Below are 27,667 nucleotides of genomic sequence, written 5' to 3'. Positions count from 1 at the left end.
AATCTTCAATTTTCTCAGTCTCAGCCATGGAGTTACTCACATCTCTAAGGAACACTGGCTCCTTTTAATGGAGAGCATTATTTGGGCATTAGGTTTACTTATTGCTACCTAAGTGTTACTGCTTCTGGACCCCCTCAACATACACATTTAGGAAATATACACACATACACCCCCTACACTTGTTTTTTGTATTTTTCTACTATATTAAAAAATAAGTTCACATTGATACCTCTAATTCCAGTCCAAAGCCACAGAATTTATTCTCCCCTTAATAGTAACTCCTTTCTCTGATATTTAGAAACCTGGCTCCTATTCTTCAGTGTATTTACTTAACTGTTCAATTCTTCCTGTTTGTAGCCAAACTTATGGCCGTGCCAGCCAATAACGTGATCTCAGGCATGTTGCCCTTCCTCCAAAAAACTTGACCTCAGAAATAACCATTGGAAAGATAGCCCTCATGAAGGGGTGAGGGGTTGGAGATGATAAGGGAAGGAGGAAATATTAGAGGCCAGTTAGAACGCTTGGCTTTGGATACCTCCTCATTCCTTTTGCTAGCTCAAAGGTCATACTGATGAGGGGGGAAAATGTATATATTTTTTTAATATGTTCTTATTGATTTCAGAGAGGAAGGGAGAGGTAGAGAGAGAGAGAAACATCAATGAGGAGAGAGAATCATTGATTGGCTGCCTCCTGCACACCTCACCCTGGGGATTGAGCTCATAACCTGGGCATGTGCGCTTGACTGGAATCGAACCTGGGACCCTTCAGTCCATAAGTTGATGCTCTATCCACTGAGACAAACCAGCTAGGGCCCCAAAACATATTTAAAAGTTGGCAAACCTGTTCTTACTGAGCAGTTTACCAGAGATATTAATTTGCTCAATGGATATAACCAGTTATCCTAATAAGAAATAGTATTTTAAGAAATATTTTGGTTTTTCTGTTTAGATATTTGCCTATAGGCAATAATAGTTAATAAGTATTTTTCTTTGGAGGGAGGATGAGTTTTTGTTCACAGTTTTTTCATTGCATGCATTTAGCTCTTGGTTTACACATTAAAAGATTATGTTCAGAAACTTCAAAATGGCTGATTAATTTGTGGGCCACTCAAGGTAAGCGTGAATAATGTTAGTATACTCTTTAACCAATTGTATTTACATAAATGTGCATAATATTTAACTCTAATTTTAACTTTTGCTTTGTGCTTTAGATACTATGATCAGATTTGTTCCATTGAACCTAAGTTCCCATTTTCTGAAAATCAGGTAAGTCATTTGTTTAATTTGTAAAGTTATATGATAATGGCAAGTCACCCATTTCCTCCCACTCATGGTATCATTTTATTAAAATAAATGGTGCCTTTTCACTATCTTTAGGTTTTTATGAAACTTTTTAATACAAATTAGCTTAGGCCCATCTGATACAAATTTATGTCTTTTTGAAGAATGTTTCCTAGAATTCTATTCATTTCATTCCTCAGTAACTTCTGTATATATATTTTAACTGCATTTTATATCCACTATTGACTGATTAATCTATAGTGTTCTTCCCTTTGGCTTTTACAGAATTAAGAGAGAAACTATAATTCAGGAAGTATTAGTTTTAGTTTATGTACTTGAAAAAAGTATGTGTGTATTTGGGGTGGGAGGTGGGTGGACAGGGAAAAGGCGGGGGTGGAGGGGTGGTAGATGAACCAAGAAAGACAAAAGGCTAAAAACTGGTGATGGGTATATTGGGGGTTCGTTATGTTATTCTCTCTAGTTTTGTGTATATTGAAAATACTCTAACCTAGAGTTAAAAAGTTAAGTTGAAACACATAATTTAAAAGAGACTAGCTTCTTTTAAATCATTGTATGCAGAATATTTTAGAAGCGTGAGATGCAGTTTTTTAAAAATTTATGATGTAAACTCTTTATTCATGTATAACATGCATACAGAAAAGTGAAAGAAAATATGTAGATAGCTTGAATCTTCATAAAGTGAATATACATGTATAACCACTACCCAAATCAAGAAGTAAATGATCTTATGCCATCCACCAAAGATAAACATTCTCTTACTTTTGTCACCATGGAATAGTTTTTATTTTATCTTCTGGGAAACCTGTAGTACTTACTTGATTGCCTGTGCTTCTCTTGGCTTATTTGACAATTAAGTTCCTATTCTGTTCAATCCATTGTGTGTTTACAAAGATGAATAAGACCGTGTATTTTGGAGAAGACAATATGTGTACAATTACTGAAGCAGAGTGACCAACTGAAATAACTTAGTGCCAGTATTTTCCTTAAAAAGAAAATTCATGGCCAAGAAAGGAAAAGGACTTGGTTGGTTAGAGAAGATAATGTTTTAGATAGGTTGAAGCTTTTGTCTTTTTCCTCATTATGAATTTTTCTCTGAAAGAGACTTAATATTTAATGAGGTTCAAGAAGGTAACATAATTTTCTGTTTTCTCTTTATCAAGATCTGCTTGACATTTACCTGGAAGGATGCTTTTGATAAAGGTTCACTTTTTGGAGGGTCTGTAAAGTTGGGTATGTAATTTTTTAATATTAAATGATGGGAAACTTAGTCTAAACACTTTGTTTTAGGTTTTTAAAATTGTTCTTGTAATGATTCTTTTTAAATAATAAACATTTTTACATTTTCTTTTCTTTTCAACATCAACTTTTAATGCAATTAAAAAAATTTTGTAGAGAGCCTATGCCTTGCCAGGCACTGTCCTAGTTATAAAAGTGAATAAGACAGTTGTATTCAGACTGATTGGGGAGAAAGTTGAGCAGCCTATGAACAAAGGGGAGCATGGATGAGGAAGTTAATTCTGCCTATTGAAAGTAAGCAATGTTTGAGTTAGGCTTTGAAGGATGAATTTGGTTTTTCCAGATAGAAAATAACATTATAGGTAGAACATTTTAATCAAAGGTCAGAAGAGTGAGGCTTTTTTAACTGCTAGCTCAGCATATAACCTCTCTGTGCCTTAATTTTCTCATCTGTGTGAAGTAGGGAATAGTACTGTGAAGTACTCTTTATCTCAATGGTTCTGGTGTGGATTAAATGAGTGAATTCATGTAAAGTCCGTAGAACAGTGCTCAGTAAATATGAGCTGCAATGAATATTAATATTACATATAACCATATATATATGTTATATATACTACATATGTATTATAGAATATATGCTATGTACTGTTACATAACAGTATTAATCACTATAAATTACATACAATACATGTTAGTATAATACTAAATATTGTTAAGGCTTGAAACCATAGGTTGAATTGAGGGTTATGGAGGGAGAAGACATTGGAAAGTAGATTGTGAAGAGTTGTAAATAGTATACTCATGAGTTTTGTACTCTTTCTTCTTACATATTAATAGCTAACATTTATTGAGTACATATTCCATCCAGGCACTGAATGCCCCAGGAGCCTAATGAGGAAAGGCACTGTTATTAACAGTTGAGCAAACTGATTTAGAAAGATTAAATGACTTTCTAAGGTTATATGGCAGGGATTTAATGAAGCCAGATATGAATCCAGAAAGCCTAACTCCAGAGACTAGGGAGAAACTGACGAGTTAGGAGTCTTGTGAGAGTCATTATGGATGAAATTAGACAAGAAGTGCATGTGGGTCAGAAGAGAAGGGGTGGGATTGAGAGACATTTCAGAGGTGAAACTGACTGGATCTACTATCAGTTAGAGGGAAGAGTAGGAATTAAGGGTGGATGCTAATTAAGATTTATAACTTGGTTTGATCTGTTGACATTCCTTTCATTAGGTTGAGTTTGAGTTTTCTGTGTTATGTCTGGGTAGAAACTTTTCTTTGGCATTTGAAATAATGGATTTAAAGCTCAAAAGAGGTAGATTTGGAAACAGTTATCACTAAATGATAATAAATTTATCCCCTCTGGTAGAGTATAGATTTGGAAAAGTGTGAAAACCAGAGCTAGAGAATACAACATTCAGGGGAAATAGTGGAAGAGATTCCTGAGAATGAGGCTGAGAAAAAGCTTTCAGATCTCAGGGGAAATGGAAGAATAGAGACATTGACCTGAATGCCAGAAGAATTTCAGCGACCATGTAGTCCAGTGGCTCCTGAACCTGGTTGCACATTAGAATTACCTGGGGGAAATATTAAAGATACAGTATATCTTTAAAGGTAAAGTTACAGAATGCAAGGTATGATAGGAAGACATTTCAGGGTGAGGAACTGGAATCAGTATCTCTGAAAATATCTCCAGGTGACTTTGATGTTCTTCCAGGTTGGAACATTATTGACAGTCATTATAGTAGGGGTCAAGTCATGTAAGGTTGGAGAAGTCACTGGATTTGGCAACGAAAGAAGTTTCACGAGGGGCATGACTCAGGAGCCAGATTGCATCAGGTTGCGAGCTGGACCAGAAGTAATGAAATGGAAACAGCAACTATGGGTTGTTTATTTCAGAAAACTTGGGGTAAAGATTTGGGAGTAAAGGGAGCATTATGCTGAGAGAGAGGCAAGGTCAAGAAAAGGATTTTTAGTGATATTGCGACAAGCAAATTAGTAGGTTGAGAATAAGGAGCAGATGGTAAGAGAACTAAATGATAATTAAGTAAGATAGGTTAAATGATGAACCAAGTTCCTGGAAGAAGCGGGAGGCAAAAAAAAAAAAAAAGCTTAAGTAAAGCAGGAAGTAGTTCATCAAGGTATTTCTAGTAGTAAATATTGGAATTAAATGTCCTTTAGTAATGTCTTGATTAAATAAAGCATGGGCTACTCATTCATTAGAATATTGTGTAATTTTATATTCTAAGAATGATAATGTAAATATATATTTGACATTTAAAGCTATCTACATGGAATATTGAATAAACGGCCTATTACAGGGCAGAGCTGCTGCATTTTTATTAACAGTGGGTAACTCGGAGGTGTAACATATTTGGTGATTTTTATTTTCTTTTGTAGTTTTTTAAAACTATTTTAAGTTTTAAAAAAACTATATAATCAAGCTATTTTCATTTTGAAAGGCTTTGTGTGAAGAGAACACAGCTCGGCCGGCATGGCTCAGTGGTTAAGCGTCGACCTCTGAACCAGGAGGTCACGGTTAGATTCCCAGTCAAGGCACATGCCGGGGTTGTGGGCTCAATCCCCAATAGGGGGCGTGCAGGAGACAGCTGATCAATGATTCTCTCTCTCTTTTTTTTAAAAATATATTTTATTGATTCTTTACAGAGAGGAAGGGAGAGAGAGAGAGAGTCAGAAACATCGATGAGAGAGAAACATCGATGAGAGAGAAACATCGATCAGCTGCCTCCTGCACAACCCCCACTGGGGATGTGCCCACAACCAAGGTACATGCCCCTGACCGGAATCGAACCCGGGACCCTTCAGTCCGCAGGCCGACGCTCTATCCACTGAGCCAAACCGGTTTTGGCTCTCTCTCTTTTATATATATAAAAGAAGAGCACAGGTAAAACGGGGAGGAGTTGAATATTAAGAAAAAGAGCTATTTGAAGAAAGGAGAATTGAATATTTCTTTAAAAAACACACACAAAACACCTGATTTGTGTTTAGGTCTGATAGGAGAGATCATAAAGGAAAAAAGATAAGATTTAATTATAAGAAAAAAAAGTTTTCAAAAAGTATTTTATACATAAGAAATGTCAAAAGATAGACTACAGCTTGGGATGATAATGTTTATGGAAAATATAATAGACTGAGATATATACATATATCTTGTATATAAAAGATTACCCATATCTGTTGCTTGGAATATATTCCATTCATCCTGAGGTTCATTGACTTTTTGTTTTGTAGTGGGACCAGTTGCTTTATATTTAGCCATGGCTTTCCTGTATTGCCCTGTTTGTGTATATGCATGTGTGTTTTGAAGTTGCTCCACCACCATACAATTTCTGTGCTTTTATCATATTCTGGAGATTTTTCTAAGCTCTCAATCTTTTTTTAGTTTTAATTTTAATATTTTATTTTTATTTATTTCAGAGAGGAAGGGAGAGGGAGAGAGAGATAGAAACATCAGTGGTGAGAGAGAATCATTGATTGGCTGCCTCCTGCACGCCCCCCACTGGGAATGGAGCCCTCAACCCGGGCATGTGCCCTGACTGGGAATTGAACCATGACTTCCTGGTTCATAGGTTGTCCCACAACCACTGATCCACGCCAGCCTGCCTATTTTTTTTTAATGTTAGCTTTCTAAATGGATGTGAGGCGTGTAGATTCTTGATCAAAGTTGTATTTTAAGCAAATAATTTGTTAGTCTTCTGAGAGACGTATTGGCATAACGGAATGAGGCATGGAAGGCCAGCTAGGAGGTTCTGGTTCTGGCATTGCTTAGGTTTGTAGTAGTGAGGAATTGGTTTAAATGTGGTGGGAAGGTATACTTTTTAGAGAAGTGATGGAAAAATAGAAATAATGTATTTGAATTTAAGTGAGAAATGATGTGAAAATGACTTTTCATTTTGAACCTGACTAATAACAGTGTGGACTTAAAGGGAAGGAAAGAATAATATATTGATCTGTTAAATTTTAGATGATGGGAATATTGTTATGAAAATAAATGCCTGGCAGGGCAGCTATCAATTTGGGAGCCTATGATGGGTGAGAAAACAGGGCTGGCAACTTGTTTTTGTGAGAGGCAATGGGATAGAGGTTATATTATTTCTCTTTGAAACATTAATTTTCTTCAGAAAAAATAATCTGATAAATTTTCCTTCTCAATTTTTTACAGCTCTTGCAAGCTTAGGATATGAAAAGAGCTGTGTGTTGTTCAATTGTGCAGCCTTAGCTAGCCAAATTGCAGCAGAACAGAACCTGGATAATGATGAAGGATTGAAAATCGCTGCTAAGCATTACCAGGTATGCAGAACAGTAGTTACTACATAATGATCAACACTAAGTTGGATTAAACTGAAAATAATTTGCATTTAGGTTTACAGATATTTCTTTACACACACATATTTTCTTGAAAAGTAGTATATTTTGTAATGAATTGATTTATATTTTTGAGGTTCTTAGATAAATTACGTACTATAAACCAGCTCTCATTTTCCTCACCATTGTATACCCAGCACCTAGCACAGTGCCTGGCACGTAACGGCTCAATAAATTAGGTTCAAATTATAAAATGTATGAAATAACCTCATTTAAAGATTTTGTGCATTATTTTATTTTAATTTTTTTTTTTTTTACAGTGAGACACTTGTAAAGCTTCACACAAGTCACAAAACTTAAGACCTCTTAGCAAGAAAAGTTTAACTTTGACACTTGTGGAGAGGTCATATTTAAATGTGGTCAGATATGTAATGTTATGCTATATTTACTAATAAGGCATATGATTTTTGTGGCAATTCTTTATTATTTATTCAGCTTCCATTTTTTGTTTCAATTTAAAGAACAATAAGTGATTATTGTTAAGTGGTAATATCTATAATTTTGTTTTCATGTTTTATGTTACCTTAAAATTTTCTGAGTTTTTTCATATACATTATTTGACTCTCAGGTAAACCATGTGAAGCATGTTATATAATGTCATTCTCATTTTACAAACAGGAAGACTAAGGGCAGAAGCGTTAATAAAGTGGTGCATTGGGGTTTCAGGTGTCCTGATTCCAACCAAGTTTAATGGAATTCCAAGTGGTCCCTCCAGAGTCTCCCATGGCTCTGGAATTTGATTGTCTCAGAGGTGGAGCCTGATTTTTCCCATTGGTGAAGTTTAGGGGAGAGGTGAGGAATGCTGTTTTAGAAAAGTGAGAGGAAAACATACTTTAAGCAAATAATATACTCCATATTGTTGCTTACCATACAATCAGATGATAAGTATGATGCATATATACCTTTTCTTTTTGAGGCTATAAATGGCAAATGTTTTAAAATGCAATAATGAAGTAAATATTTATTTAATTTTCTACTAGTTGTAATTGTTAACTGGCATGTGAGACCTTAGAGGGAGGGCATTCTGAATTAGTGAGGACACATTCCATTCTGTGAGTCACCTCTGTGATTCACAGCAGGACACCTAGTGATGGAAAGATAAGTAATGGTATTACAAGACCTACACTCTTGTCTAGGCTGTTTGCCACCAAGAGCTGCATGTCCTGTCTAACTTCTTTAACTGCTGTAGGCCTCCAGTTCCGTATCTGTGAATGAGAGACTGGTTTCTTTGCTGTTCTAGTCTGTGATTCTGTTAGTTTACTAAGCAGGGTCAGCTGATCACTCTCTGCAGATACTCTGGTTTTATGATACTTCATGACTGCAGAAAGCATCATTTTCACATGAAACAGTTAACTTTTTGTTATTTCGGCATAGCTTATCTGTGTAACCCACAACACCTTTTAATCCCAGACTGACTTCTTTCTTTTTACTAGTATCATTTATTTAATGAAAGCAAAGTGATTTTAGTGTTAATGTTAGAAAAATATAATTGGGAAGACAAATCTGATGGTTAATGTTTCACCAAGGGCTCTGAGAGTCAAATAGAAATCATTAGCATTGGGTGGTAATGCTGTTCCTCAGAGGAGTAGGTATCTGTAGTGTTTGAGGCTTCCTTAAGCATATATGTTTAATTGTTTGAGAGATGAATTTGTTTGGGACCAAACCAAGTGCATTCAGTACTAAAAACATTTTAATATTTTATCCCTGCCTTTATTCTCATACTAGTTTTGAGGGAAGTATATCTAAAAATAAGTTTACTCAATTTGTCCTGTTAATATACTTTCTTTGTTACAATTAACTTTTTATCTTTGTTAAATTTCTTGTTACTCTATAGTATTTTAGAAAAAATACCCTTATTGTCTATAGGTCAGATGTTTTAGAGCTATTTTGCACAATATAAAATTTAAGTAACTATTCAACTGAGTTAACATTTGGAATAATTTTGTGTCTAACAGTAGAAAATTAAGTCTTGCTGAGTTGCTATACATTTTTAAAGAAATTCTTTTTTACTCCCCTCTAGTTTGCTAGTGGTGCCTTTTTACATATTAAAGAGACGGTTTTATCTGCCTTAAATCGGGAACCTACTGTGGACATATCTCCAGATACTGTTGGGACCCTCAGTCTTATTATGCTGGCACAGGCCCAAGAAGTCTTTTTTTTAAAGGCCACAAGAGGTAATTCCAATTTGTCATTTTGTTGCATGTGAAAATAAGTGATAGTTTTTTAAAATTAGAAGATGATTAAAATATAACATGTTCAGTGTAGAGCATGAACTTGAAACATGCGTTATTGAAAATTTTCAGCTTTCCTTTTCTGAACTTAAGGTGGTATAATGCACATTTAAGAATGTAAGTTATATTTGCAATATTTCATAAAATGGATAGTTAGCTATTGTCTTAAAACATTGAACTCTGAAATAATGTTTATATAGGTTTGTAATATGTCAAACATGTATTCATTTAGCAAATAATTATTGAGTACTTTCTGTGTTCTAGTCCCTGCTCCAAGCTCTAGGTAAATAGAGTTAGAAGACAAGCAAGATTCCTTATTTCAGGAAGCTTATAGTTGAGTGTTGGGGAGATAATAAGAAATTAAGTGGCTCAGGTAAAGAGAGATAATGTCTTTAAAGAGAATAAGGTACATTGTGGGATAATGGCTGGTGGTCTGGTCTGGCTGTGGGGTAAGGATGGAGGGGCAGTCATGCTAATTTTAGATTCATTAGTGAAGTAAGGAGATCTCATTTCATCGAGATCTAATTGACAAGATTGAGCCTAGCAGAATCCCTAGCTCTGAATGAGGGAATAAGATTCTTATAAGGCATGTAATTTAGTATAACAGATTGGAATATGGGCTGAATATGTAAGTACAGAGAAATTAAAACTAAGGGTGCAGTCATGTGGAATCCATATGACATAGAATTCCTATACAGTAAAATCCATCCTTTTAAAATACATACTTCATTGGTTTTTAGTATAGTCAGAGTTTTGTGACCATAACCAGTCTTATTTTAAGACATTATCATTATCCCCAAAAGAAACCTCATACCCACTGGCAGTCACACTCTATTCCCTCTTTCCCCTAGCTCCTGGCAACCACTAAATTCTTTTCTGACTCTTTGTATTTGCCCGAGGAGTAATTAAATTTCATGCAGATGAATTGATTTCATCAGTAAGGATTTTTAAAGACATGTACAATCATGATATATCAGATTACTTTATTTTAATTATAATGGTCAATTTCATATTTTATTCCAGATAAAATGAAAGATGCCATTATAGCCAAATTGGCGAATCAGGCTGCAGATTATTTTGGTGATGCTTTCAAGCAGTGTCAGTATAAAGACACTCTCCCTAAGGTCAGTTATCATTTTTATATACACTTGGCTGTTTGCATGTAGAAATATTTGGATACTGTGTACAAGAAGCAAGTTGAAAATTACATTTTATAAAGATTTGAAATTTTAGGAGAGGCATTTAAAGAATGTATTTGTAGAAATATTTTTTTATTTAAGATGCATGAAAATTTATTTCATATTGAGGGGATTCCTTTGCCTCTGCTCTTCACTTAACTTGTTTTTCCAAGCTAAATCTCTTCCTGGAAATTTTTAAATATCTGTCTCAATAATTTTATCAAATAAGGGTATTGTGTACTTCTGATTCATTGGTGATTTGGTAGAACAAGCATGAATACTTGAGCATGTTGATTGTTCACACTTTTAATTATTGTCCTGTTTTCTTAAAGACATAAAGAAAAAGGAAAAGGAAACAAATTCAGCCAATACTTTTATTAGAATTAAGTTTTGTCAACAGGAATAGAAAAATTGGGCTGCTGTTGAACAGCTAAGGAAAACAACCATCTTTAAACCACATATTTATTGCAGGAAGTATTATTTTAATGTAAATTTTTCTGAAATGGCATTTGAAATGACGAGTCGTGATGATCATTTGGAAGGACAAAGCAGACTATTAGACTAACAAGTAAATTTAGAATGGTTAGAAAGGGAAACTGAGATTGAGTGAAACATGGTATGATTCAGTTACTCTTTCAGAAATGTTCAAGGAATTCGTTTCATCTGTGTGATAGCACATGGTATTTGTCACATGATCTCGTAGCGAAGTTTATTGATTAATAGATCATTCAGGAATTTTTAAAAATTACGAAGTTGCAGATAGTTTTGCGGTGGAGTAAAAAAAAAAAGCATGTAAGTTTCATCAATAGAACATTGTTAATTTAGTCAGAAAATGTACAATGTGAAGATTCCTGGAAATTTAAAATACACCAAGATATCAGTTGAAAGTTGCCCAGGACTCTTGGGTATTAATAATATTACTCTGAAAAAAAGACTTGGGATCCCGTCTCACCTCTTTTTCATTGGAAAGACCTCATGTTCAGCTGCACAGTGTACCGTTACATCCTGTTGGGCCATTAGTTCAGTCTTGTCATGGAGAGAAGAATGTCACCTACAAAGACTTGGAAACGACTTTGCAGCATTCCTGGTATTCCTCGAAGCTCTCCTGTTTAAGTACCAAGTTGCTCCAGCCTTACCTTGAGAACTGGCATGAGTGCAGTTTGAGATTTAGGTGTCCTTTATTTTTGCCTTTTTAACTAATAAAGCTCTTAAGATATTTCATATTTTAATTGTAAAACTGAAATTTCTACAAATAATGATCCAGGAAGCTAGGATATTATTCATTGGGAGACAGGAAAGGACATAGGTAGTAATTCAGTTTTTGAATGTCTTATTTATCGATTGATTGGTTGATTTATTGTCTGCATAGTGATTGTCTAGTATATTTATTGGATCTTAAATGACATGTACTGCCTAAAAGCAATAAGGTTGCAGGCTAGGATTTGACATTTTAGAAGAGCCGGTACCCATACGACAGCTTCCCTGGTTCATGTTTTTGGGTCTTTTACAATTAATTTTGAATGTAGTTTTTTTAAGACAGATTAGGGCAGAATAACACTAAATCATATTAGTTATTAACTTAGTTCATTTGTCTGTTGGCTATGTGTTTTTGAGTATATGATACTGAAATGTTAGTTATACGATACTAAATTTTTATGTAGCTAAAAATCATCTTTATTAAAAAGTCTTAGGATATGAGTATAAGTGGGAACTTACTTGTCCTGTCTTTTGTCTCTTAAACATGATGAAACAGTCAGCTATAGAGCAATTTCATTAGTGTATGTGAGTAATGGTTTTAGTTGACTCTAAGGGCTGGAAAAGGGCTCATAAGAAAGCTTCTAAAGCCTTGTGCTTGCTATTCCTCTGGCTGTCCATTCTACTTCTCTTTCTAATGCATGCTTTCCTTTCTTCTTTGTAAACAAAATGTTGACTTCATGGCTCAATTAAAGAGAATTGTAAAAATTTTAATTGGCTTCACTTAAAAGAAAATAAAAACACCCCTTCATTCTAATTGGAAGAAAAAAATTGAAATGATTGAATTCAACCCATGCAAAATCATGTGGTCTTCTCTGTTTACACCTAATGACTAACCTTTCTCTAAACGATTAATGGGGTAATTCTAATTTCTGTCTCCTTTTCCTTTTTCTTCCTGCATCCCATGTTGTCTGTGGTGGTTTGTGTGGTTGGACTCTTCCCTGGTCAGTATTTTTATTTCCAGGAGGTGTTCCCTGTCCTGGCTGCCAAGCACTGTATCATGCAGGCCAATGCTGAGTACCATCAGTCTATCCTGGCAAAACAGCAAAAGAAATTTGGGGAAGAGATTGCAAGGTTACAGGTGAGTCTCTTAGAAATAAATATTAAATAACTTGGATCTCCATTTTTCTTTCTTAATGAGATTCCCAAGTTTGCTCATGAAAACCATTCCTACTCATTGCCCCATCAATGGAGACAAGTGCTTTTATAGGCTTTACCTGCTGCATGCTTTTTGAAATCTCATATTTTATTTAAATTCATGCAAAAACAAAACAACGACAACAAAAAATAACCCCCCAAAAATTTCATGCAAAATTTAAGTTGTTCTTTTTTATTTACCCATATTTATTTTAATATAAAATATTCTAAATTAATTACCAGACTCCAGAAAGGATTGCAGAGTGCCTAGCCTTGGTCTAAATTGGAGCATATAAGTTTAGCTTAAGAAGGACAGTGGTAATATAAGTACATCTGTAAACAGCAGAGTACTTTCTATGCAGTTGTATCTATATGGTAGGCATTGGGGTTGTCAGAAACTTGCTGTGGCATCTGGGGCAACTTTTCAGCAGGAATAAGTGCTGTTTATTAGTTGTTTGTATTTTTGAGTATTGGTAAACAGAGGGTAGGAAGATAACTGTTAAGGAAATTTTAATATGGCCTAGATATTAGAAAGTACTATGTGAGTATCATTTAGGAAGTTCATACAAATTAGTCTTTTCATGAAAAAAGAAACCCAGGCTTATAAAAAATAAAATGTATACTGGTATTATACCCCACAGTGACATAATCAGAGAAAAGCATACTTTTTTACAAAACCCAGATTAACATATCTCATTTGTCTAGGAATTCACTTTGATCACAATAACTTAGATTCTTATATGAAAGGGGTTTCTGTGGGAGAGATTTTTTTAGGCTAGCATATTTAAAGTATTAGAAGTTCAGTTTATTTTCTGGGAATTCTGGGACTATTAGATTCAAGCAGGCTGTTATTTAGTCTCTGTAAACCAGTCACAGAAGAGCTCCTTTTGAAATTTTAATGCAGTTTAAAAAATCCACTCTGGAGAAAGGAAACTACTTTAGCCTCACAGTGAAAAGTGAGAACTTTTTTCAATTATAGACACATAAGGCTTTGTAGCTTTAGTTTTATAGCTTTATTATTCATAGGTCAAAAGTTAACATAGAACATAAACACCCAGAGATTGCCTGCTTGATTCCCGTCAAGGCACATGACTGGGTTTTGGCTTGGATCCCCAGTGCAGGAGGTAGCCAATTGATGTTTCTCTTTTTCTCTCTCTAAAGTCAATAAAAAAATCTTTAAAAGTAAAGGAACTGGGTATTTATTTCTGTTATACGAGTAAAAATTTTTAAAAAATCAAGAACGAATATTGAATTTTATCAAATGCTTTTTAATATCAGTGGAGATAATTTGATTTTTTAAAAACAAATCTATTAAGGTTGAAGAATTAGATAAGTAGATTTTCTAATATTAAAACCATTTTTGTATTTCTGTAATTTTGGTGTTTTAGATTTGCTTTGTCTCCTGATGTGATCACTTCATATAGATATTCTCTAAATGCCTGAGAATATTATGTATTCTCTAATAGTGGAGTTCAGGGTTTTCCATGTCTGGTGAATAAAATTCTAATCTTAAAAATTTTATTTACTTGGTCCATTCATCACAGAGACAGAGGTGTTAAAATCTTCCATTCTGATTACTGGTAGATGTATCAACTTCTCAATTTATATAGGTAGAAACTATTAAATGCAAAATTTAAGAAGTATTATATCTTTCTGGCAAATTGGCGAATGTTAAATAAACATTATGTATTGAATTATTGAATAATGCTTTTGACTTTATTGCCTATTTTATCTGATGTTACTATTTCTAATACCATCTAAGTAAGAAAATGTGGACTCTTGGTTTATATGAGGCATATGCTCATCTTATGAATTCTAATGGCAAACCGTTTTTTAAAAAATATTTTTATTGGTTTTTGGAGAGAGAGGAAGGGAGAGGGAGGGAGGTAGGGAGGGAGGGAGAGAGAGAGAGAGAGAAAAAAAAAACATTGATGTGAGAGCACAACATAGATCGGCTGCTTCCTGCACACCCCCTATAGGGGATGGAGCGCGAAACCCGGGCATGTGCCCTGCCCAGGAATTGAACCAGCAACCTCTTGGTGCATTGGACCACACCCAACACTGGCCAGGGCGCAAACCTTCTTTTAAAGCAAATTTTATATTGATGCTGAGACATCTTGTTTCTTTGTTGATTTAATATGTTGCTGGATAATATTTTTCTGATTCACTCTTTCATTGTGGGTGTAGTCCTTTGAAGTTCCTGCCTTCATGTGAGGTAGTGAAGGGGATGTTGCTCAGTTCTCTGTCTTTTTGTAGTTTCAAGACCCTGTCTCAGGTTTCCATGAGGGTTTTTAAATCATTTTAATTGATAGTCCTTTGGGTTATTGAAACATTGGACATCCAGTCTTCCTCAATGCCAGTTTATACTTACTGGCCCATGGGTTTCCTTTATTTTCTTGGTAATTCACACGTGTTTAAAGGGATGTCTGCTATGTATTATTATTAAATTTTGGGGTAATTTGTGATGAGAGAATTTCTAGGTTAATCTGTTGACCACATTGCTGAAAATGCAAAATCTCAAATTAGGTTTTTTTTTATATTTTATTTAAAAAAGAAACCAATGCTTTGTTGAGAAAAAGAAACATTATTATTATTTTTTAACATTTTCCTTTTAGCATGCAGCAGAATTGATTAAAACAGTGGCATCTCGCTATGATGAATATGTCAACGTGAAGGATTTTTCAGACAAAATCAACCGTGCCCTTACTGCAGCAAAGAAGGATAATGACTTCATATATCACGATCGAGTTCCAGACCTTAAAGATCTAGACCCTATTGGCAAAGCCACACTTGTGAAATCTACCCCAGTCAATGTACCCATTAGCCAGAAATTCACTGGTATGTCAAGTATTCAGTTGTAGTTTAATCTTACTCATCTTTTCTCCAGTTTAATCTGTTTTTTTTTTAGTAGCCCAAAATCACAAAGTTGCTATTGTATGCTCTGAATATATTTTGCATTCATATTGTTCAAAATGAATATGAGAATAAAAATTATTATATCTACAGTGAAATTTTTAAATGGAAAAGATGTCAATAAAGGATATGTAAAGTATACAACAGTCAGAAAACTTGAAACTGTATTTGAGTAATGATAAAAAAACTTTAAATAAGCAGTTGTCATTTTGTTAACATTTGTTATATTATTGAAGATTCTGTCATTAAAAATAAACATTCATAAATATAACTTCAAACCTATCAAATTCTGGAGCCATGATTGTATCAGATAAATACGTTACAATATGCTTGGGTATTGTAGGTATATGCAATGTTTGGTAGTCTGTAGCTGAGATCCTAAGGATAATTAATATTCTAAGTTGTTGGGAAAGGCTGATTATTTTACTTATTTTTATTTAACAAACACAAAGTGTTTACCATGTGCCAAGGGACTCTTTTAAGCACTTTACAAATATTAGCTCATTTATTTTTCACAACAACCCCATGAGCTAGTTACTATTATTATCCCCACATGACTGATGAGGATGCACAGTGATTAAGTAATTTACTTGTCCAAGGTTGCATAGTTAGAAAGTGGTAGAGTGGAAATTGAACCATGGCACAGTAGCCCAAAACAAGTGAAGTGTTTTTTATGATTAGCTCTTCTTCACCAAAGATTTCTTAAATTCAATGACAGACACATCTAAAAGGTAAGAGATTTAAGTTCAGAGAAAAAGCTTTCATTGTCATTGTCCATCATTGTACTTTCAGTAGTGATTTAGTTTTACCTTTAAGTATTTGTAGACTTTTTATATCAGTATTGGAAAGGAAATATGAACAGTCACTATATAATTTGAGTTTTGTCTCAAAATTTTGTTGACATTTCCATTTTTAATTGTAGATCTGTTTGAGAAGATGGTTCCTGTGTCAGTGCAGCAGGCTTTGGCTGCCTATAACCAGAGGAAAGCTGACTTAGTTAACAGATCAATTGCTCAAATGAGAGAAGCCACCAATTTGGCAAATGGGTAGGTAGAGCTTATCTTTCATAAATTTATATGTAAAGTTCTAATGTTTTCTGTTTGATTGTTCTTTAACTAAATATTTATGAACATTTTACTTTCTGACCTTGGAACTGAATGTCAAAGATAAGTGAAATAGCAAATAAGCACATAACACACATAAACACACATTTCTTGGGGACACTATATTTATTAAGCCCTACCAAATACAGTTGGAAGAAATTTAATTACTGAAACAAAGTGAAAATGTTTGACCGCTAATTTGTATTTATTTGAGGGAAATGAGAAGTAGAAATTAACTTTTTTTAAAAATATATTTTATTGATTTTTTACAGAGAGGAAGGGAGAGAGATAGAGAGTTAGAAACATCGATCAGCTGCCTCCTGCACACCTCCCACTGGGGATGTGCCTGCAACCAAGGCACATGCCCTTGACCAGAATTGAACCCGGGACCTTTCAGTCCGCAGGCTGACGCTCTATCCACTGAGCCAAACCGGTCAGGCAGAAATGAACTTTTTAAGTTAAGATACATGGTATATTCAGTATTCTGAATCTGTTTTGTTTCTGGTAGATTCATTGGTTTTAGAAAAATCTTAAGTATAATTTTCCTTCAGTAAAGTACATCCATTTTAAATGTATAGGTCATTTCTATGGATAAATGTGAATACTCTTGTAACCACCACGATCAAGACAGAGAACATTTCTGTCACCCTAAAATGCACCCTCATGCCTCTTTCTTTCCCTTCAGTTTCTCTTCCCCTCACCCCCAGCCACTGTCTCTCTAGTGCTTCCTGTCACTATAATTTTTCTTTTTATACAATTTGATGTAAATGTAATCATTATAACATGTGGAGTATGTATATTATAGTACACTAGAGGCCTGGTGCACAAAAATTTGTGCACTCGGGGGCGGGGGTCCCCTCAGCCCGGCCTGTGCCCTCTAGCAGTCTGGGACCCCTCGGGGGATGACCACCTGCTGGCTTAGACCTGCTCCCCCGGGGATTGGGCCTAAGATGGCAATCAGACATCCCTCTGGCAGCCCGGGAGCCCTCGGGATGTCCACTTGCCAGCGGGGAGCAGACCTAAGCTGCAGTCGGACATCCTTAGTGCTGCTGAGGAGGCAGGAGAGGCTCCCACCACCACCGCTGTACTGGCAGCCGTCAGCCTGGCTTGTGGCTGAGCAGAGCTCCCCCATGTGGGAGTGCACTGACCACCAGGGGGCAGCTCCTGCATTGAGCGTCTGCCCCCTGGTGGTCAGTGTGTGTCATAGTGACCAGTCATTCCCAGTCTTTCTGCTGTTAGGGTCAGTTTGCATATTACCCTTTTACTATATAGGATAGAGGCCTGGTGCACGGGTGGGGACCGGCTGGTTTGCCTTGAAGGGTGTCCCGGATCAGGGTGGGGGTCCCGCTTGGGTGCCTGGCCAGCCTGGGTGAGGGGCTGATGGCTGTTTTCAGGCTGGTCACACCCCCTTCAGGGTGGGGGTCCCCACTGGGGTGCCTGGCCAGTCTGGGTGAGGGGCTGAGGGCCGTTTTCAGGCTGGCCAGCGACTGAAGCTCCCAGCCTCTCCTTTTTTTCTTTTCTTATTTTAATTCTGGGATTTATTTACCTTCTATAATTGAAACATTGTTGCCGTCACTGGTGCTCCCAGCTCTGAGGCTGTGGCTGGCCTGCTGAAAGCAGGTATCTGGGGTTTGTTTAGCTTCTATAATTGAAACATTGTTGCTTTCGGGCTCAGAGCCGGGCCGCGGCAGGTGGGGAACCTTGGCTTCCTCCATCACTGGAGCAAGCAAGCCTCATGTTCTCTTCGGCTGCATGGCTGCCGGCCGCCATCTTTGTTGGCAGTTAATTTGCATATCGCCCTGATTAACCAATGGGAAGTGTAGCGGAGGTACGGTTAATTACCCTTTTTGTCTTTTATTAGATAGGATAGTATAGCACAATATTGTTATGTATGTAATACCTACGGTATAGATAAGCACTTATAGCAGTGATGGCGAACCTATGACACACGTGTCAGAGGTGACACGTGAACTCATTTTTTTGGTTGATTTTTCTTTGTTAAATGGCATTTAAATATATAAAATGAATATCAAAAATATAAATTTTTGTTTTAGTATGGTTGCAAATATCAAAAAATTTCTATATGTGACACGGCACCAGAGTTAAGTTAGGGTTTTTCAAAATGCTGACATGCCGAGCTCAAAAGGTTCACCATCATTGACCTATAGTATATACTCAAAATGTGTGTTGGGTGTCTTGCACTTAGCATAATGTTTTTGAGATTCATATATGTTGTGGTTATCACTTTGATCCTTTTTATTTCTGAACAGTATTTCATTTTATGGTCAAAGGTCAGTCTGTTTATTTTTTCACCTGTTGATGAACATTTCAGATTGTTGATGCGGTGAACATTCATGTACAGATCTTTGTGTTGACATCTTTTATTTCTCTTGGGTGAATAACTTGGATTACAGTAGATTAGTTGTATGGTTAGTGTATGTTTAACTTCATATGAAATGGATCGATTGTTTTCCAAAGTGGTTGTTCCAGTTTATATTCCCACCTGCACTGTTTGAGAAATGTAGTTGCTCTGTATCCTCATCAGCACTTGGTATTGTCAGTCTTTTTTTTTTTAATAGAATATTTTTAATGTTAGTTTGTGTACCAGTATCTTGTGATTTAATTTGCATTCTCCTGATTAATAAAGATGTTGAGTAACTTTTTATGTGTTTATTAGCCATTCATATATCTTTCGTGAAGTGTCCATTGACATCTTTTGCTAATTTTTAAGACTGAGTTTCTTTCTTCTTACTAATCTTTGATGAACTCTACATATTTTAGAGGCAAGTCCTTTGTCAGATGTATGTAATTGAGAATATTTTCTCCTAGTTTGGTTTGCTTTTTCATGTTTTTAATTTTGATGAGTGTATAGATTTTGACCTCATTTTTCTTTTAAACATAAGTTTAACATTCCCTTTATTATATAAATGAAATAACAGAGTAATTGTTACTGTGCTACAAACTGAGAACAGATGAAGATTCTATAATTAATACTTAGATCAACTATGTTCTCTTTACATAGGTGATAATGAAATTATAACTTATGTATTCTGATTTGTCAGTGACAGTATAACAATCAGAAGTATAATAAAAAGATTATAGTTTTTAAGATAGACTTTTTGACTTATAATTACTTAGACTGAAAGAAGCTAAGTTAGAACTGTTAGGCAAAGGTATTTAGTATATTTTAATGTATATTTCTTTCTTTTTGGCTTTTAATTTCTGTGAATTTAAATAATTTAATGATTTTGTTTTAATTTTCTCAATCACCTATTTTTTTCCTTTTCCTTTATTTTTCTGTTGATAAGGCTTATCTACTTTTGGTATGGTAACTCCATTGCTGTTGACTTGGATATAGGAGATTAATGTTTTAAGGTGATTTAGACCTCTATGTAACATAGTATTTCATTTTTTCAGGGTGTTAGCATCTCTTAATCTTCCAGCAGCAATTGAAGATGTATCTGGAGATACTGTACCTCAGTCTATATTGACAAAGTCCACGTCTGTGATTGAACAGGGAGGCATCCAGACTGTAGATCAGTTGATCAAAGAGCTACCTGAACTACTACAAAGAAATAGAGAAATCCTAGATGAGGTATGTTTTGAGATTTGCCTTTCAAATAAATAGTTTGATTCCTTGGTGTCCAGCAAGGATTAGTACTGGAGGCTTTCTCCTGTATGGTTTCACAGGGAGGTACTCATCATCGTGGTGAATTTAATGTGGGCCAGAGCTTGACCTTCAGCCTCAAAAAGAATTTCAATTGAGTGAGAATAGGTTGATTCATGTCTGTAAGGGTATGTAAATGGACATTAATGAAACATATGACCATTGTGTAATATTAGTATGAGAAGTTACTGTCACATAAATTGTTCAAAGTCTTCATAATTAATGATTTTTTAATATTAAAGACTAGAGGCCCGGTGCATGAAATTCATGCATGGGTAGGGTTCCTAGGCCTGGCTGCCGGCTAGGGCCTCCCTTCATTCTGCGCCATCCCCTGGTGGTCAGCGCACGTCATAGCGAGCAATAGAACTCCTGGTCTCCCGGTTGAACTCCCGCGGGGACACTTTGCATATTAGCCTTTTATATATATAGATTGGGTTTCTTAGTGAACATGGAGTCAAACAAAGGAAGTTAGGCCATTAAATGTTTTATAAGTCCACTGTATCCATTTTCCAGTAGAGAAGGCTTTTATCGATAGGAATGGAGCACTAAAGTTTTTTGGCTAAAGACAACAGTTTGCTAATGTTATTCTCCCTTTATTGTGCCTTTAACTCTTTACTCTAATTGATATATTTCTTTCTTCAGGTATAATTATATTCAAGCTGGTTATATTGGCTTTTGCTAGTTTAGGAGTCACATCTCTCTTACATGACTTTTGTTATCAATGCTTTCATCCCTGATGTTCTGATTTTTCAGTTAACTTTCAGGGGATACTGTATTTTCATCATTTCCAAGTTCTTTGGGGCAGGGCCAAACTACTTAAGTATTTATGATGGTGTGAACCTTGGGGATGAGAATATTGACTTCCTAGGCTTATTTAAAAGATGAACTAAACTAAAACAGTGAAATGCCTAGCCTAGGGACACACAGTATATATGTGCTTACTAAATTATAGCTATTTCTACTATTACTATTACATTACTATGGTGATGATAATATAAGTGATATGATATAACATATTGAACAAGGAAAGGAAGAGGGAGAGAGAGAGAAGTATCACTGATGAGAGAGATTGACCAGCTGTCTCCTGCATGCTCCAGACTGGGGATCAAGCTGACACCTTGGGCATATGCTCTGACTGGGAATTGGACCCTGACCTCCTGGTTCATAAGTTGATGCTCAACCACTGAGCCATGCTGGGTCTTTACTGATGTTTCTTGTGTCTACTCGTGTTCTGTTAAATTCACACTCTAAGCCAGTAGTCAACTACGTAATTGGCAAACTAAGGATAGTGGCTAATTCTGGCTTGTGGTATGTTTTGTATGGTTCACTGATGAGGGATGATCTTTACCATTTTAAGAAGGTTGCAAAAAAAGGAAAAAAGAATATGGGACAGAGACTGTGGCCCCCAAAGCCTAAAATACTGTAGTGTTTGACAGAAGAGTTTGCAGACCTCTGCTCTAAGCTGTCAGGGATTAGCAGATACCATTGGCTCTAACACTTGTTTCCACTGGTAAATTAGTATTTTCTTATGTTTCTATCTTGTCTTCTCAGTTATGCATTAAAAAGGCATTTTTTACATGTTACTATTCAGTGTGTGGTATTGGCATAGAAGTCTAAATCTTATTTCCTATAGGTAATCAATTTTCTCTTTGTTTTGTTTATGCCATAACAACGGTTATGGCTTAACTGTTAACTTTATGGCTTCTAAGGTCCAAAAACTTTCTATTTATTTTTATCTTAAAAACAGTCTTTGTTTAAAGTAGTCTTGGTATATGGATGTACATAAACTCTTACTTATTCTTCTTCCTTTTTAATTTTACTGAGTAAAGTAATGGCTCACCTAGCCCTTTTACAAGATTTTTTAATTAAATACATTGTAACATGAATTTCTGCAACAAAGATTGTTGTGCCAATTTATATTCTAACCAGTAATGTAAGAGTAGTCCCATTTCACTAATTTTCATGTACTTGGAGTATGATCATTTAAAAATATTTAACTTTTTACACCAGAAATGACATCCATTGTTGCTTTGCTTTCTTTTTAAAAGTCATTAAGATTGTTGGATGAAGAAGAAGCAACTGACAATGATTTAAGAGCAAAATTCAAGGAACGCTGGCAAAGGACAGCATCCAACGAACTCTATAAGCCTTTAAGAGCAGGTAAAAATGTGCATAAATGACCTTCAAATTAATAAAGTCTCAATTTGGATCCACATTTTTGCTTGATTAAATTAGGTTCATTTGTAAGCCTGTTTTTACTGCAATTGTTGCTATTATAGCCCAGGTGTTTTTCTTCAGTTCAGTGATAAAAAATATAACAGATAATCCATATTCATTATAAGAAGTTCAGATTCTTGATAAGGGTATAAAATGAAAATTAAAATGTTCCTATAAGCTTTTCTATTCCAGCCATGTGCATATTTTATTAACATAAATGAGATCATATTATATGTATTATTTTATAATTTCACTTTACTTGAATCCTGGATGGTAAAAGGTGATTTTTAACAGTTAATTTGAAGCCAAGTTATTATTTTGAAAACTTTAGTTATTTTGAAAACTTTTTGTTAAGATAAAGGATGTCTTCATGGTAGCTAGAGAATTGTTTTATTTATCTCTGTAAAATGAATTACTGCTATTGAGATTTCTCTAAAAATATATCTGCTATTATGTAAGTCAAGTTGAAGCAGTGATCCTTTGAAAGAGAATATTTTTTGAATAAGTTGTAACAATTTTGGGGATGAATGATTTCTTTCTATATTCATGAGTTGTGGGAAAAGATTAGTCAAATAGCTTTTTATTTGGTGGACAGTGATCACAAATGTGTTTTAAGGTATAACTGTGCTTTTGCTTTATAGTTGGTTTTTCAAAAACAAAAATGCTAACACTTGACAGGAACTGAGTTTTTATTATTGAGTGAATCAGCGCCTGTAAAAGGGCGAAAAAGTAATAATCCTAAGAGAGAAGCTCCAAAATGCTGAAATTTAAGTACAAAGAATTGGGGCCTGTAGAAGGAGAACAGAACTATAAGTACAACCAACCCATAAACATTACTATTGAAATCATTATGATAACATTCTTTTTCCCACAGAGGGGGCCAACTTCAGAGCAGTTTTGGATAAAGCTTTGCAAGCGGATGGGAAAGTGAAAGAACGGTATCTGTCGCACCGTGACTCCATTGCTCTTTTGTGTAAGCCAGAGCCTGAGCTGAATGCTGCCATCCCTTCTGCTAACCCAGCAAAGACCATGCAGGGCAGCGAGGTAAGAAGAAGCATTTAAAAAAAAATATTTTTATTGATTTTTTACAGAGAGGAAGGGAGAGGGATAGAGAGTTAGAAACACCGATGAGAGAAACATCGATCAGCTGCCTCCTGCACAACCCCTACTGGGGATGTGCCCACAACCAAGGTACATGCCCTTGACCGGAATCAAACCTGGGACCCTTCAGTCCTCAGGCCGATGCTCTATCCCCTGAGCCAAACCAGTTAGGGCAAGAAGAAGCATTTTGATGTGGCTGGTCATCTGTTTATGAAAACCATGTTCAAGCTATTATAAACAACAAATTGCTGATTTCTTTCTTATTGGCATCTTTCTAAAAATGCAGATGTTAATTGTGGCTGTTATATTTAAAGTAGCATGATATGTACACTGAGTAATAGGTAATTATAGTAATATTACAATCCTGTAATAATAATTCTCATTTATTGATGCTTCCTGTGAGCTGGGTACTCTATTCTAGATACTCCATATGTTCGTATTTAATTAAGGTTTTATAAAAGGGAGAAAATTTCCCGAAGTGGAAGGACTGGGTTTGGCTAGATACTCTCTGACCACAGGTTCCTTGCTGCATACATTATTCTGTACTGCGTTCCACCCTTCCACCATATTCCACTGGGCCTACCTCTGAAAGGAAAACTGACATGTTAATAAATGGGTAACATCATTATGGCCTTTCTGTTGGTGACAGGAAGGAGAAAATTAATACTGGGGCATTATGGGCAAAATTAATTATGGGGCATTGGACTCAGAAAGTCCCAAAAGAGGAGAAAGTGCAAGTATGATGTCTTATGAGGTAATGTAGGATAAGATAGAGGCCCTGAATTACACAGAAAAATAAGCCAAAGTGCAACTAATACTACTGAAAACTTGAAAAAGATGAATTTCTGAGACCATAGATCTTAAAAGTTATCAGTGTTGTTCCTTATTTGTCTTTCCACAGAAGCATTTCATGTTTTTACTCAACCAAGACTTATTAGATATCTAATCTATGTAAGGCACTGTGCTAGGTGCTTTGAAAAATTAACAAATGAATCAAACAAAGCCTTTACCCTCCATTTATAGTTAAAGATTAGACATACACAAGGATGCAGTAATACAGGGTGCAATCCGGGGTAGAAACTTAAGTGTCGTAGTCACAGAAATATGCTGTGGGGATTTAGATGACACAGTACTTAAATTCCAGCATTTTGGAGCTTCTCTCTCTCTTTGTTGTTGTTAATCCTCATCTGAGGATTTTCCCCCATTGATTTTGAGAGAGAGTGGAAGGAAGGGGGAGAGACAGGGAGAAAGAAAAAGTGATGTGAGAGAGACACATTGATTGGTTGCCTCCTGCACGCATCCCAACTGGGGCTGGGGATCGAGCCTGCAACTGAGGTTGGTGCCCTTGACCAGAATTGAACCTGCGACCCTTCAGTCCACAGGACAACGCTCTAACCGCTCAGGAAAACTGGCTAGGGCTGGAGCTCCTCTCTTTAGAGACTTCTTAAGAAGTTGGCACATTATGAGAACAGAGTAAAAAGGCAGAAAAAGTGAACCCATATTGGATCCAAGGATTGAGTGAGTAGTTGTGGTCAGAGGAGCTACTAGAGGTTCAGTGGAAACCAGCCCCCAAAGTAAAGAGAAGACTGCATAGTTGAATGTGTATAGAACCTGGATCTCTAAAGGGGGTCAGGGGACCTAATGGAACAAAGAATACGAATTACAATAGTCCTCCTTATCCAAGGGGGATAATGAGGCCTGAAAATATATATGCTATGTTTTCCCCTCTACATCTATACCAGTGATAAAGTTTAATTTATAAATTAAGTACAGTAATACATTAACAACAATAATAAAGGAAAACAATTATAATAATATATTGTAATAAAAGTTATGTGAATGTGATCTCTCTTAAGATATCTTAATGTACTTTTCACTTAAAAGGAGCACTTTTTGGCTTCTTTTGGTATATCCAAATTGCCAGCATCATTCCTCTTGGCTTTGAGGTCACTATTAAGTAAAAGAAGTTATTTGAACAAAGGCAGTAATACCACAGCAGCCTGCTACTAAATGACAGCAGTCAGGTAGCATATACAATGTGGATACGCTGGACAAAGGGATGATTGCCCTCTAAAGAGGAAGTTGTATCCATGTGAATCATGCCTGTCCTCTGACAATACTTCTAGCTAACTTGGGGGTATTTTGCCACAGTTTTGGTCCACTATTTGATGAGACTTTAGTTTCTATACTATATAAGGACATGGAGTCTGTTTCAAAATAATACTATTAGAGTGTTCCTGACTCTCACCTGAGGCTATTTTTAAAATCAGTTCTGCATATTCCTTTTTCTAGTTTTTGTTGGACATAACTTACAGAGAGAGTAAAATGACATCTCTTATTTTTCTACTAGCTAAACAGACTTTATAGGGTAAACGCTTCAGAGTCATGGTTCAGGTTCCATTCTCGGTTTAAATGCACCAACAGATAATAGTTGCAACCTTTAAAATGTGTATTCTATTACTCCCTCCCCAAACAAACTGTGTCACATAATTACATAAATAGTTATACTTCAACAAAATAAAGGATGCTTTAATTCTTAATCTTTTCCTCTATCCCTGTCTGAATGTGCATGCCTAAGCTTCTTTAGTCAGTAATGTGCCCAAAGTATAGAGTTAAACCATAAAACCTAACTACCAGTTAATAGTAATTTCTTACACAATTGAACACTTACCCTTTGTTAGAAATTATCTTGTGCACTTACTTTATGTAGATTAGTTCAGTCTTCACAACAGTCCTGAGATAGGTACTATTATTATTCTCGTTTTGCAGGTGAGAAAATTGAGTTTTCCAGGCAGTAAACTGACCTTAGTTACACAGTAATTAAGTTTATTATATCCACTAAGGGAGTAAGAGTTGAAATATTTTTCTATGGAATTAATGTTTTACTTAGATGGACAGTTCATTCATTTGTTTCTGTATTCAAATTTTGATTTAATTTTAATTTTGAATGTGAAAAAGTGTTTATGATTCAAAAGAGAAATCTCAGTCCTTTTTTTTCCACCTTGTTCCCATCCACTTTCTATGAGTTATCATATTCACTAGTTTCTGGTTTGTCCTTAGTGCTTTTCTTTTTGCAGAAAATACATATGCATACATATGCACATAATATATTATGTGTATGTATATCTTTATATTCAGATTTCTCCTCTCTTTCTCAAAATGCAGCATCATACACACACACACACACACACACACACACACACACACACAAACACTTCTGCACCTTTTTTCTCCATTTAACAATATGTCATGGGAGTCATTTGGAAGTAAGATTTTTATCCACATTGTCTAACATCTGATTCCACTAGATCTCTTAAACAGACTTGACAGAATGTGTCCAGGTATGACACATTCTCTCCTTCCTTTAGTGTGTCTATGATTTGATGCTTCTTGGACCTCAGGAGTCATTTCTTTCTACTGCCTACACCCTCATTTTCTTTCTCTTTTTTCCCCATATATTTTTATTGATTTTGGAGAGGAAAGGAGAGGGAAAGAGAGATAGAAACGTTAATGACGAGAGAGACTCATTGTTCGGCTACCTCCTGCACGCCCCACACTGGTGGATTGAGCCCATAACCCAGGCTTCTGGTTTCTTTTGCAATTAAACTAAGATTTCTTTTTCTTTTTTTTTTTTCTTTTAAGGTTGTAAATGTATTAAAATCCTTATTGGCAAATCTTGATGAAGTAAAGAAGGAAAGAGAGGGTCTAGAGAATGACCTGAAATCAATGAATTTTGACATGACAAGCAGATTTTTGACTGCTTTGGCTCAAGATGGTGTGATAAATGAAGAAGCTCTTTCTGTTACTGAGCTGGATCGAATCTATGGAGGTCTTACAACTAAAGTCCAAGAATCTCTAAAGAAGCAGGAAGGACTTCTTAAGAATATTCAGGTGTACTTCATATACGTTCATAAAATTTATGTTTTAAAAAAATTAAAGG

At 35.5% G+C, this 27,667-nt stretch overlaps 1 protein-coding gene across 4 annotated transcripts in view; it reads left to right on the top strand.

The window, feature by feature from the left end:
• Positions 1–27,667, top strand: part of PDCD6IP (programmed cell death 6 interacting protein) — a 45,986-nt gene that overhangs the window by 7,078 nt on the left and 11,241 nt on the right. For 3 of the 4 annotated variants that reach the window (XM_014454785.2, XM_023752933.1, XM_006087540.3), the window contains exons 2-13: positions 1,211–1,265; positions 2,462–2,531; positions 6,724–6,851; positions 8,947–9,100; positions 10,181–10,281; positions 12,539–12,670; positions 15,342–15,564; positions 16,562–16,685; positions 20,160–20,337; positions 22,458–22,569; positions 23,501–23,670; positions 27,370–27,618. In XM_014454785.2, the coding sequence (XP_014310271.1) occupies positions 1,211–1,265; positions 2,462–2,531; positions 6,724–6,851; positions 8,947–9,100; positions 10,181–10,281; positions 12,539–12,670; positions 15,342–15,564; positions 16,562–16,685; positions 20,160–20,337; positions 22,458–22,569; positions 23,501–23,670; positions 27,370–27,618 (1,696 nt within the window). The remainder of the gene's footprint in view (positions 1–1,210; positions 1,266–2,461; positions 2,532–6,723; positions 6,852–8,946; positions 9,101–10,180; positions 10,282–12,538; positions 12,671–15,341; positions 15,565–16,561; positions 16,686–20,159; positions 20,338–22,457; positions 22,570–23,500; positions 23,671–27,369; positions 27,619–27,667) is intronic. The other variant, XM_006087539.3, reaches the window with a different exon arrangement.

The sequence above is a fragment of the Myotis lucifugus genome, unplaced genomic scaffold (genome assembly GCF_000147115.1).
Source record: "Myotis lucifugus unplaced genomic scaffold, Myoluc2.0 scaffold_39, whole genome shotgun sequence".
NCBI lineage: Eukaryota > Metazoa > Chordata > Mammalia > Chiroptera > Vespertilionidae > Myotis > Myotis lucifugus.
The sequence above is the reverse complement of the archived record's forward strand: the minus strand, read 5'-3'. Positions and strand labels throughout refer to the sequence as shown.